The 14,177-nt window shown below is 37.1% G+C and overlaps 1 protein-coding gene across 2 annotated transcripts in view; it reads right to left on the minus strand.

The window, feature by feature from the left end:
- Positions 1 to 5,339: 5,339 nt before the first annotated feature.
- The window catches only part of ZNF800 (zinc finger protein 800), a 46,256-nt gene continuing 37,418 nt past the window's right edge, over positions 5,340 to 14,177 (minus strand). For both annotated transcript variants that reach the window (XM_055392210.2, XM_019031752.4), the window contains one exon: positions 5,340 to 6,659. In XM_055392210.2, coding sequence (XP_055248185.1) covers positions 6,473 to 6,659 — 187 coding nt within the window. In that variant the 3' untranslated portion in view covers positions 5,340 to 6,472. The remainder of the gene's footprint in view (positions 6,660 to 14,177) is intronic.

The following is a 14,177-nucleotide window of genomic DNA, read 5'->3' on the forward strand; positions in this document are numbered from 1 at the left end:
GTTGTATAAAAATTATTAACAGGTTTTATTAGAAGAAAGTATTCAAAAACAAAATGTTTGAAAGAAATACATATTTTGAAGCAAACATTTTTTCTTTAATGCAGAACTTCTAGGAGCCTTTTTTTTGTTTGTTTTTGACAGCGTCTCACTCTGTCGCCCAGGCTGGAGTGTGGAGTGCAATGGCGCAATCTCGGCTCACTTCAACCTCCATCTCCCAGATTCAAGCGATTCTCCCGCCTCAGCCTCCCAAGTAGCTGGGACTACAGGTGTGTGCCACCATGCCTGGCTTTTTTTTTTTTTTTTTTTTTTTTGTATTTTTAGTAGAGACAAGGTTTCACCATGTTGGCCAGGCTGGTCTCAAACTCCTGACCCAAGTGATCCGCCTGCCTCAGCCTCCCAAAGTGCTGGGATTGCAGGTGTGAGCTACTGCACCTGTCCAGGAGACTTTAATATAAGAATGTGGCCTGTGAATCCCCAAATAGACAAATAAAGTAAGTTATATTTCCCAGACTTGTATGATGTGTATGTATGTGTGTGCATGCATGTGTGTATGTCTGTGTGTGTGCGTGTGTATACACACATGCCTGCACATGTATGCATAATATATCTCTTGGCAGTAGAATTCTGAAAATGCTATCAATCCAAAAAAAAAATCACTGTATCAGAGTTCTTGAGTACACAGGATAGAAACTAGTTTTGGCCAGTTAAAAAAAAAAAGGAATTAAGTGAAAGGATATTATGGAGCTTTCAAGGCTCCAGTTTGAAAAGCAAGCAGCTTGGACAGTAGAAACCACAGCAAGAAGAGCCCTGCCCTAGAGCTACAGTTACTGAGATCAATGAGTTCCCAATCGTCTTCATTTCCAACATCACAGGGAGATGCTCACAAATAATAAGTGAAAAAAATAAGCAAAAAGAATATCAGCCCAATTCAACAGAAAGAAAAAGAGAAAGATTTACAGGAACAATCTTAGTAGGAAATACAACAGAATGTTAGCTGTGCTTTTCTCCGGGTAATGAAGTTACAGGGTATTTTTATTTTATTTATGTATATAAATTACATCTGTAGTTATAAAAAACAAATATTTTTCAAACTACTTTTGCCAAGTCTAAAAGAAAAATTGTTCTAATGCCAACATTTTGAGACACAGTCCATTTTCACAATATTCAAATCCTTCCTGATTTCATAAACTTTGATGAGTCGCTCTAGTTAGCAGATGACCTTTTAAGTTTTATCATACTTGAGGATTTCTGGTCCAATAAAGATTTTTAAAGTTCTTTCTTAACTTTTATATGGAAAAATAGGACTTTATAAAATCAGAATTCCTGTAAATTATTGGCATTAGTGGTATACCAAGTCCCTGCTGTCAATAATTAGTATAGCTGCCACTAGCTGATGCAATTGGTAGAATCGTGTAACAAGGAACTCTCCATGGTGCTTGTATACAACTTCAGATGAGACCACTTCACAGATAATTTCACTTTTTCCAAACAAAATCAGATCTTTATTAAAGTAGCAACATAAATATTAATAAGTTTATTCTTTATTAAAAAGAAAGTAGGATTAACAATAACAAAAACCTCACAACACTATCCTAAATAATACATCAAAAATAAAATAAAAACAGTAATATAATCCATTATTTTTAAATAGCAACAATTAAGAGACTACATACCAAAACTTTTGAGATGCAGTCAAAGCTGTGCCCAAAGGCAAAGTTATAGTCTTATGTGTCCTATTATTAAATTAAAAAATGAAAATAAATGAACTAAGCCATCAATTAGTACAAAACATTCATAAAGCAACAAAATAAACATAAAAAATAAGGAAGGAATTAAAGATGAAAAGTTATATTAATATTATAACAAATAGAAAAAATAGAACTGATGAAATACTCAAGTGTTGGTTCCTTAAAAAGACTGGCAAGTCTAATAAAAGAAAGGAAAAAAGTAACTAAAAAGACCAGAAATGAGAAAGAAGCGATAACCAGAGATACAGAGAAAAATATTTTTAATTATAATTATATATAGACAACAAATTTTAAAATTCTGTGAAAATGCATGTTTTTCTTTAAAAATATGATTTTTTAAATTGATAAGAAGTGACAGTAAAACCATAGAAAAATATTTTTTAAGTTTTCAGAGAATTGTCTTCTACTCATCCTCCCTTAAAGAGATTGAGGCCTAAACAATGTTATGGGTGAGTTTCTCCAGACCCCAAAGAATAGGCAATTCATATGCTATGTACCAATCTAGGTTTTTAAGCTGATAAAGATAGAATTCAAAAATGTAAAACTACAACCCAATCTTATTCATAAATATAAATGCAATAATCCAAATAAAATGTAAGAAATTGAGTTCAACATTGTTACAAGAAAAAAAGGGAAAAACCACCATTATTTAACAGGATACATCTCATGCAGAAATAATCCAGTATTGAGAAACTATTAACATAATTTATTGTGATAATAGGCCAGAGAAGTAAAATCACATGATCATTTCTAGATGCCTAGAGTATGCTTAATATAATTGAACAACTTCTAATAAAATGCTTAGTATATTTGAACCATCAAACCACATCTTTAACATGATAAAGACCTGTATTTCAGTCTAAGAGCTAACATTTAAAAGCTGGTAAAATTTAATGGCATACCTAACAAGTCAGGAATAAGGGCAAAGTTATTACCATCATTTATTTAACACATGAGGTATAAATATTATAAAGGAAGAGAGAAAAATCACCATTAATTATACTTAAGAATGATTGGCTACTTAGAAGAGAATCAACTAGGGAGTATTAATGAAAGAGTTCAAAAAAGTTATCAAATACAAAAATCAATAGCTTGACCCCAGAAGGAGTAGCCAGTAATAAAAAATAATGGAAAAATGATCCCATTCAAATGCAACAAAGAAATGAAATATCTAATAACACAATTAATAAAAATATGCAAGACATACAAAATTACTAAAGAACATTTGGAGATTGTCTTCAGTAACCTTAACACATGACAATTTCCTGAATAAGAAATTTAATATTACAAAGTTGGTAATTCTACCCAAATTAGTCTATATTGTTAAAGCAATTCCGAACAAAATGGCAATAGAATTTCTTTTGGAACATGACCAAAACATAACTGAAGCTTATCTGCGAGAATACATGAAAAAATATAGCCAAAAATATTTTTAAAAGAAGAGTAACATTTACCCCCATTAACTGAGAAACTTAACACACAGTAAAGCAAATGATAAAATGGCAATAATTAAAACAGCATGGTTAAGGAATAGAGGATATAAAAAAATTAAACAAACAACAAATTCAGAAACCGCTCCAAGTGTGTGTAGGAATTTAGTATTTGATAAATGTGGAATTTTTAAAACAGTAGAAAAGTGAGTGTTCAATAAATGATGATACCACAACTAAATAAATATTTAGACCCTTAATCACAGCTATATCAAAAATAAATTCCATTTGGAGTAAAAATTCAAATCTGAAAAAATGAAATAAAAAATAGACAGATATTTATATAACACTGGGAAAGAGAAGACCTTTTTAAACATAACACCAAAAGCAGAAATCATGAAAGACTGATTTATCTAAATAAAAAATGCAACATTTCTGTTTATCAAAGACATCATGGATTAAATTGATAGATATCTGACAAAGAGCAAAATGTCTGCAGCATGCAGAACAAACAAATGGTTAGTGGTTTCAATATATAAAAGGTTCTTACAAATCAATGAAAAGCGAACCCTCAACAGAAAAAAATATCAAATATGTTCATTCATTCCTTCAACAGATATTTATTGTGCACCTAATATGTGTCAAATATTGTGCTACAGGCGGAGAATACAATGTTGAAGAATCTAGACATCCAAACATGGTCTCTTCCCTTATACATTCTAGTATGGGAAATAGACCCCCCCCCCAAAGGTAAATAAACAAATAAATAACACTACAAGTTGAGATACAGGATTAGAGTGATGAAGGAAACAAAGGACTGATACAGCAAATGGGAGGACAGAAAGGGAGGGTCTACTTTCAATAGAGTGCTCCATGCAGAAATATAACAACTTTCTCAAGATGTTATATTTAATCAGTTATCTAAAGGATACGGTTGTGGTGGGAGAGAGGGTGGCTGTGAAAAGCAGCTTAAACAGAGACAACAGCATTTCCTAGGCCCCTGAGGTGCAGAAAATATCTTGGCATATTGGAAAAAGCAGTGTGGCTGCATTCGAGTGGGCAATAAAGAGAGGAGCATAGACGGGGGTGGAAGGATAGGTAAGGGTCAGATTGTGCAAGGCTATGTGAGCCATGGTAAAGGGGTTTAGATTTTATCCTAAAAGCAACAATTTGCTTAATTCAATCTGTGAGAAAGGTTGTTGCTACCACTCTATCAAAAATGTATTGGAGTGGTTAAGAGTGGTAGCAGAGAGACCAGGTGGGACTGGTGTCACAATATCCTGGTAGGAAAGAATAGACAACTCCATTAAAAAGTTTGGTTCTAAAGGAGAGCTGAGAAATGGTTCACAGATGGAGAAGACGTGCACGAGGGAAGGTGTGGTTAAGATGAAAGACACTGGAGCATGTGTGCAGGGAATAATCCATTGAGAGGAGGCAGGATTGATGTTGCAAAAGAGAGAAAGGGGAAAACCTAAGGAGGAAGTCCTTGAAAAGGCAAGGGGGCTGGGATTCGGGGCATGAGAGGAGGAGCTAATCTGTGAAGCTTCCTCTATTATCACAAAAAGGAAGGTTACCAAGATAACTGGGTTGGAGGATCTTGTGGTGACAAGATGAGAAAGTCTGTATGTAGTAAATTCTGTTTTCTCAGGCAAATGTGAAGTAAACAGGGAGGAAAAGATCGGAACATTTTGAGGAGATGAAAAGGTATGAAGAGTAGTCTCAGATGTGGAGAACTGAGACTACAGTAGGAACAACAGCACCAACTTGAGGTTTGAGTTAATGGATTGGAAGTAAAAATGAATTGGCTGAATTGTGTGCTTTTCTCAAAGAAAATGTTCAGTTGTCCCAGTAAGGCCCATGGAAGACAGATGGTAAGATTTATCCACAGTTGGGATTTTGTCAGGAAAATTAAGAAATTGCGGTTCAAGAGTGCTGAAAGCAATGCATTTCAAGGAGAATGATCATGATAATGGATCACAGAATCTAGACTAAGCAAGGACGAGAACGCAAGACAGGGGCTGATAAACAGTGGGAAAAAAATGAAGCAACGAATTAGCTGTCAGTGAGCAAGGAATCTAGGATAGGAAGATGGTGATCAGAGCATGGAATGTCTGATGATGTGCTAGTTCAGGTCCTCTTAGAAGCAGACACCAAGACAGGGTTCAATGTGCAAGAGTTTTATTAAGGGAACTCCTGTGAAGGATAAACAGAAGGAAGCAGGAGAGGGGAAGGGAGACTTCATATCATAATACAGGTCTGACACCTGTGAAAGGAGAGGGGAACTGGGCCCAAGAGCCTCAGGCTGCATGCAGCATAGTTCTCAGAAAGTTTCAACCAGCCGGCTCAGGTGTTTCCAAGCCAAACTTGCTCATCAGAGGAGTCCTACATCTTCCATGAACGTGCCACCACCAACACCCCGTGCTGTGCCCGCTCACTGACTGGGAGTAGTGCCAGAGAAGCATGGCTTCAGTGCAAACCCAGCAGTGGATGCCTTGGGAAGGCAGGGGGACCTGTCAGTCACTTCCTCTCCCTGGAGCAGGAGATCTGAGAGGCCATGGTCACCACAGACAAGACTGTAGAGAGGATGCGGATTCTAATGACGACATGGTCTAGAACTGTGGTAGCAAGGACTGATTCTGAAGGGGAGAAATAATTACTGGAGATGAAGTTACAGGAATGAGGGGACTGGATGTTGGAGTTCAAGTTCAACCACAGTTGTGCATAACACAACTCCAAGTTGTGTCAAGCACCCCACAGTCACTGAGGATTTGGACAGTTATTAAAACAATCTTCTGGCAGATGGCAATATTTGGGGTTGTGGCGGGGGGGTGGGGAAGTGGGCGGGGGGAAACTAGTTTGTCGATGCCAGGATTTGAGGTGAAGGTTCAACTAGGAGCTAGTCTTTGAAGAACTAATTATGACAAAACTCACTTGGAATAGGAAATCTATAAATTACAGGCTGAAAGGAAAAGGATGGTATTGTCCAGTGACAAGATTCTCAAAGAAGCCGGGATTTTGGCAGGCAGAGGACGTGCTGCTCTGCGAACAACCACGACTCGCACGGAGGCCGCCCCCAGCCTGTCCCTAAGGCACGTGGTGCTCTAGAGGACTTCGCGGGAGAATTCTGGCTCAAACCAGGGACGGCGAGGGCAAGGGGTGAAAGGGGTTTGAGGCGAGGCAGAGGACTCAGGGGTCTGCGGACTGGTCGGCCCGTGGAGACGGCCGCGGCGAGGCGCCTGAGGTACGGCGGTGCGGAGCGAGGGCGAGGTCCCGCCGGCGGCCAGGCGGCGGCGCTCACGGAGCCGCGGGCTTCCCCAGGCCCCGGGCAGCGTGCTGGCGCTCTCGGGCGGCGCCGCCGCGGAGCTTGGCGCGGCAGCTGGCAGCGGCCTGACGCGTGGTGACGGCGCCCGCGGGCAGGCAGCGGCTCCCGGGGGCGGCCGGGCGCAGGGCGGCGGCGCTGCGGGACGACGGCTTCGAGAGGCTTCGGCCCGTACGGGTGGCAGCGGTCCCCAGGGAGGAAAGACAAAGATATGCGGGTTAGAAACCAAGGAAAGAGCGCCGACGCCTCTCAGCCCCGCAAGAGCTGCAGACCCACGGGCAGTGCGGTGCCACTTTCGCCCAACAGGGTGCCACGAGAGAAAACTGCGGTGGTCATAGGAAAACAGATCCAATTCAGGTCTCATGCAACAACTTGGTGGCAATTTAGGAAAATGTATCAAAACCCTTAAATGTCTGAATACTCTTTGACCCAGAAAGTCTAGCTTGAGAATTTTCCCTTAAGGAATAATTATGAATACCTACAAACTTTTCATACAGGGAGTTCAGTGCAGTATCTATAATAGAAAAAAAATGCCAGAAAAAATGGCAAAAAAAAAAAAAATGGGAGTGTCCTATACCCAACAATAAGGTATTGGTTATAGTCTTTTTCTTACAGCGAATACTAAACTGCTATTAAAATAATGCTGTGAAATAATACGTAATGATATGGAAAAGAATTGATACTATATGCAATGAAAAAAATCAGTTTCATCCCCATTTGTACCATGTGTGAGTGTATACTTATGTGTACATGTGTGTACACACGACACATCACGTATGTAATAATGGACAGAAACACATCAAAATGTTAAGCAGTTATCTCCAGGTGATAAAGCTGCAGGTAACCCTTTTTTAACTTATGTTTCCCAAATTTCATACAAGTTTGTTTTATAGTAAAAAATATAATACAAGGAATTTTACTCCATTCTTATGTACCCATTCTATATTTATCTCAATTCAAACTTATGAAAATCTTTCTTTTCTATTGTGTAGCAAAGTGGTGGGCATCAAAAGATTTTTTAAAATGAATAGAGTCCACAAAAGTAGTTTATCTTCCTCAAAAGTTCTGTGTAAATTACAGTATTACAGAAGTTTATTGCTTAAACACTTTGCAGTTAATCAAAGCTACTGTCTTTTGTGACATTATATCTTATTTAACTCTAGTAATAATTTCCACTTTAGAAAAAAAATTCTGGGCTTTTGAGAAACAAGAAATGTAATTTGATTTGTAATTTCCAGACTTGGGAACACACAGTTTGCTAAAAACAGAAAAATGTGGGACAAATGTTTTAGATCATACCAATGTTTTAGAGTAATTCAATGAATCTCTCTTTAGTTTGAAATAATTGAATGGGATCAAAACTAAAATATGACAATGAACTAGAATCTAAGCTTAACATCCTGGTCTCCCAATCATAAATTAATTTAAAATTTTAAGTTAATACCTAGGGAGTCTGTTTTGCTAAGCCTCGTTCCAGGAACATGCATAAAAGTGATAATAAAATTATAATAATATAACACAGGAGAGGGGTTCCAGGGCTTTGTTATTAGATTGATAGAAGATCCACTGTAAGTTTCAGATATATTTTAAGCTGAAGTGAGCTCAGAGTTGTCAGGCTGATTTTATCTAACGATGAGCAAATCCAAGATTAGATGTTTATTGGAATGTTGCTTTGTTGCTTAAACAGATGACATAAGTAATCACACTATCCTGTAAGTTTCCTTCACCCTGAAGGTACTGGATACAATTATTGTGTCTGGAAGCATACTTTTGGTAAAAATTATCAGAAATAAATAAAATGTCCAAAGAGAACAAATCCTCTTAAGGCCAAAAGTTTGTGTTAACCAACTGCTCCTGAATAAAATGAAGGTTATAGGAGCTTTTAATAAAACATTTTCTCTCAAAAACCTTAGTATTCCCTAAATGATGTAACCAAACAATGTTAAATACAAATAAGACAGAAGAGCATTTATTATTGGTGCTACAGTCCAGCTTTCACTATCCATACAGTGATTTCAGTTTAACTCAACATTTTTGGAGTCCCTATTATGTCTCCTGCACTGTGCTCAGACAGTATGAACAAAAAAGATAACACAAGGTTCCTACCTTTGAGAAGCTCTAGCTAGAAAATTACCTTCAGATTACTCAGATGCGGGGGATAACCTGAATCCCTAAATTACTCGCCATTGTCGTGTCAAAGCTTCGCATCCCATATTCTTCAAATGAGCTGATTTCCTCTCATTCCTTTGCTCAGATTTATCCAGAGCAACCCACTGCCTCCACAATAGCTAAATCAATAGAGATTCTGACTAAAGATATGGACTTCCTCCTCCAGAAACATGCGCAGAAGTGCATACACCATTTACTTCGTTTCACTGCACTGGAAGCTGATTTCCTGAACATAAGCAATATTTATAAAGGATTATGCCTCCGTTCTCTTTTGAAAGAAAAATGACTGTTTCCTGGAAAAAAAATTTAGAAAATTCTGACTGTTCAGTAGTACATCTCAATGAGATCTAGTTTAAATGAGTTGAAACTGTGCTTTGGCTTTTGACATAGCAACATATACTTCATCTTTGATAACCCATTACAACTTTTTCCCTATGGCAACAAGTGCTGAAATCCTTGACTCACAAAGGTACGTATTTAATAGAACGAAAGCAGAATTGCATAGAATGGAATTTGCCAGGTTAAGGTGACCTGCACACTGTAACACCAAATTCCTCCAAGACTTTCAAGTTAGATTCAAGTCACATTATTTCCTCTGCCTTCAAGTTCAATTAGACTTCTGGAAAGTCAGCAGATTTCTGTCTGGTTAGAGAAAAACATCTTACCCTGCTCCTGTTTCTTGGCAACACCTTTTGGAAAGGTGGTAACAGCTGCTGATATGGAAAGCACCGAGGCACAATGACATGCAGCAATCCTTTCCTCATCAAGCAGGAAAACCATGCTGTGTTCCTGACATCACAGGTGCACCAGCTGCCCCCAGAGTGCAATTTTTCTTCTTCCATTTGAATATTTATTAAGAACGAATATTTTGAAGATGTTGACAGTCTTTCCAGTTTCCAAAAGGTGTTCTTAAATGGAGTTCTCCTTTGATGACATCAGCAAGCACATGAAAATGTGAAGCTGGATGCACTGAGAGGCATCAACAGTTTCATTCATTTGCATGCTGAAGAGAAATATGCAGAGCTGCCCATTTCTTCCAAGTCTGAAGTGAGTGATGTCATTTGACAGAAGTAGGGCCTTAATTTTCTTTCATGGACCACATTTAAGAACCTTTGAGTCAAACTATTTGATTCCGCACTCCCCTTACACTATTGTTTCCCACCTCTGTACTTTTGTTCTTGGCATTTCACCCATCGAGAAATGTTTTCTCCCTGCTCTCATCTATTCAAATCCTGTTCATCTCTCAAGACCTAGACCAAAGCCAGTCTCTTTCATTAAGTTTTCCCTGAGTACTGCAGCCTGAAGTGATCTCTCTTCTGAACTCTGACAATGGTTCCTATCTTTGACAGTTCTCAAAATGTGGTTCTGAGACCACCACCTTTAAAAATGCACCATATTATGTATTTTTACAAGCACCAGAAAGAGCTGTGGTAATTTTTCCTGTTTTCCTGAATCTTCTTTGCAACTCTTAAAAGAATAACTCACTTCCCAGATGGATGGAGAGAAGACTGACAATGATTATTTTTGCTGGGGTGACCAACTAACTCATCTGAATCATTCCTTTCTGTACTCATTTTCACACAAATGTTTTGATTTGTCAGTTGTGTATCTGTCAGGTCTGTAGTGTCACTGCTGACTGCTGAAATCCTACATTTACCCGTGGACTTTTCAATCACAACCTCCCAGTGCCATGGCCATCCTCCTAAGGATTCAGATGTTGCTACCATTTTCAAAATAACTTCACACTCTATGAGAAAGAATTTAAGCAGAGCTTAAAATGAAGGCAAGCACAGTTAGATGGAAATGGCTACAACTGACATCATATACTCAAATAAGATGTAAAATCAAATGTATTCTGGAACTGAGCAGCAACTTCAAGATCATCTCTTCCAACAGATTCACATGACAGGTGGGGGAAATGTGGAGAATGGGGTATTTCAGAGCAAGAAACTGAAATTTAAAAGAATAAAAATCTTAAAGTTAAAACAATAGCAAGATCACATACAGTCAAAGGCATTGTCCTAATTAGCTCATGGATTCAACATTAAGGATAAATAAAATTGAAGAATTAAATGAAAAGAATTAAAGGATGAAAATAACTCAAAATGTAAAAGATGGAACACACTCATCTATAAACATGGCCCAAAAGACTGTCTTTGATATTACAAGTAACAAGATGACTTGGACTCAAAACCAGTTATGCTTATTCATAATAATAGTTATCATGTACTTACTGTATACCAGGAATTGGGCTAAGTGTTTTACATACATTAATCAGCTCAACTGCATTAAATTCTAATAGAAAAAAAGTATCAAAAGAGAAAGTCTATAATATCTCTGTAAGAAAAGAAATGAAGAAAGCCAAAGCTGGCCATGCATCTGCAGCCTGGTCTAGTAGAAAGGATGCTCTGCATATTGAACAATATCTGGTCTGAGTGGCAGTTGCATTCCTATGGGGAAGATGAGTGTGTTGCACTACCAGAGCTTACTGACACTGGTTGCTGAGAGCTGATTCAATGCTCACCAAGCAACCTTCTGATTGTAATTTATTTTCCATGTAGATTTGCCTATTGGGAGAAAATGCACTGAACCATAAACATGAGAAACGATTGTGCCTGACACTTCCCATCACAAATTAAAGAACTGAATTGTGGTATTTATACACTACTATGAAGCCGGTTAAAGGGATGCAGTCTTCTAATACCTAGTTACCTCTCTGGATGAACCAATAATCAGGGTCAGCCTTAGAAAGCAGTGGCCACATCAAAGTTCCTGTGAGGCCTGGCAGGGAGGCCAGCCTGCCCTCTGTCCTGCTGTCCACCTTCTTTAAACAGCAAAATCCCACGATTACACACACACACACACACACACACACACACACACACACACACACATACAATAACCATTTTAATTAGAAATGGAAATGATGAGAAAAGGAGGAACAAAATATAGTGTCTTTCCATGCTCTAGAGCACTAACTTGTGAGCTTAGTTTTTACAGCAGATAAGGCCAAAGTGGTTTTTTTTCCCAATGGCACCGATAAGTACTTATTTTGCTTATTAAAAGAATCAGTCACCTAAGCAAAAAGAAAAAGTTCAAGTAGAACTTGGACATATAAACTTTTACCAAAGAATAAATATAAAAATATTTCAGATGTCCACAAATATATGCAATACATCATTACTTAGGGGTGTTGTTTCCTTTTGGGATGTTTTGTTGGCCAGTTTTTGTTTTCTGACATCATCTCCATAGGAGAGAAACTTATAAATATGGCAGGATCCTAACATGACTTAATCACAATTCTTGACAAGACTTTTTGTTCATTATCTTATATCAAGAATTCCAAAGTCAGAATGCAATAAGAACCCTTAGGACCCTGTGTTCAGGGTTGAGGATAACACACGTAAAAGCTGTGCTAAAGCTATGAACATCAAGAATATGATCTTACTTGTTCAACTACTGAATTTTAACTATGATGATGGTGTTATGAAAATATACTTTTAGTCTGATTAACTTTTTTTCCAGTCAACAATGGTTGGAGTCTAATAGTATTTTCAGACAGAATTACCAAGTAAATAATACATTGTGAAGGACTGCCATCTTTAGGAAGAAAGCAGAATTACTGACTAATTATCTAACATGAAGTTCAAATATAAGTACTCAACCTCTATGAATATTATCATGGACATTTGGCATGGGACACATTTTTTAATGGATTTGTCTTTTGTGACACAATTTGGTCCATAAGATCTAAAATCAAACGGTTCTGACAGGCTCTATTTTTCTCTGAAAATTAAAGCAATAATTGCACTGATAGATAAGCTGGCCAAAAAAATAACCCAGAATGATCAAAATTAATGGTGTATTTTTATATAGATGATCATGAATCATATCAAGATAAAAATATATAGTTACAAGCTGTTTTGAGAAACAAATGAAAAACTATTTCTGTGATATGCATTTGAGGTTGGAGATTTTAAAATTTAGAAAATGAAACATTTGTGGTTTGACATTTTAACATCATTGCTTCTCACTGGCCTTGAGATAAACTGTTTGTACACACAGTACAAATTTTTACACAAGTTTGAAGGTAAATGATTTCCCTGAAAACTTCATCTGCCAATTCTTTCTCAAATGGAAAAGTAAATATACAATTAGCTATTTTTGGTAACCAGCAATAACAGCTATTTATAAATTTCCCTTATTATTTTCTAACTTCCAACATTTATCATAAATCAGTGACCCTCTCTTCCTGAAAGAAATGTGAAATACTACATCACGTTGCACGTGAGGTATTCAATATGCTAGAAATAAATAATAATTTAATACTCTGTCCATTCATATTAACAAAAAACAGTTGTTTAATAATAATAGGCAGTATAGCAAAATGGAAAGTTCATGGACCAAGGAACAAAAAAATCCCGGGCTCTACAATTTTCAGACATTGTTAAGTAAAAAAAGGCAAGGTGCAGAAAGGTATGCATAATATGCTACCATCTGTGTGAAGGACAATGTATACATTTCCTTGATTGCACATACATGAAATAGCCCTTGAAAGTCCAAGAAATTGGTAACTTCTTGCCTCTGGGGAAGGTAATGGAAGAACTGAGAGATGGGGTAGGCAAAAAACTTACCTTTCACAGTATACCTTTTTGTACTTTTTAAAAACATGTTATTACATATTAAAATAATCTTTAAGAGATAGCTGGCTTCTATTCCTGACTTCTTCATCAGCTACACATTTGACCTTGTGCAATCACTTACCTCAATTTTCTCCATTTTAAAATACTAAATCTCTAGATTCTCCATGTACAACTCAACAGAATTATGGCTCAATCGAAGGTATATACAAAATATCAGGTGGTGAAATAAAATAACTATTAGCCTTAATTTGCAATGACTTACTCTTCTGTCTTTTTATTCTGTATTGAAAGTAAAAGTGTGATTAACCCACCTTTTTGACATATCCAAACTATTGCTTCTGAGATACACACTCTCAAAACATTTCAATTATTGAGTAAATATTAAATGTAAGTATAAAGAGGTAGAATTTTTGTGGTAGAGTTTCAAAATTGAAACTGAGATAGGAAAAAGCTGAAAATCACCCATATATCTCCAAAAAATTATCCCAAGAATCTTCTAAAAATCATCCATAATCTTTATAAACAGAAGATACTAAAAGAACCAGAGAAGGCCAAGAGTAGAGCAATAGAAAGCTTAGACCAGGAAAAATAGGACATGAAGAAGACACTACAAAAAAGAAATCAAAACTTATTGATACCTTACAGGACAGGGAGAATGGGGACAGGCCTGGTGATCCATTCTTTCATAATTCTACATGCTGCAGGGTAAAACTGCTAGCCTTGGGTCTCAAAGGGCTTAGTCTAATCATGGGGGGGCAATGTAATTAATAATGCAATAATAACACAAAAGATAGAAGTGAAAAATAAATGGTAAGGTAAATGTGAGTTTATCAGAAGAGGTCTCCATGAGTTGGAACTGTCAAGAACA

Source organism: Gorilla gorilla, chromosome 6 (genome assembly GCF_029281585.2).
Source record: "Gorilla gorilla gorilla isolate KB3781 chromosome 6, NHGRI_mGorGor1-v2.1_pri, whole genome shotgun sequence".
Classification (NCBI taxonomy): domain Eukaryota; kingdom Metazoa; phylum Chordata; class Mammalia; order Primates; family Hominidae; genus Gorilla; species Gorilla gorilla.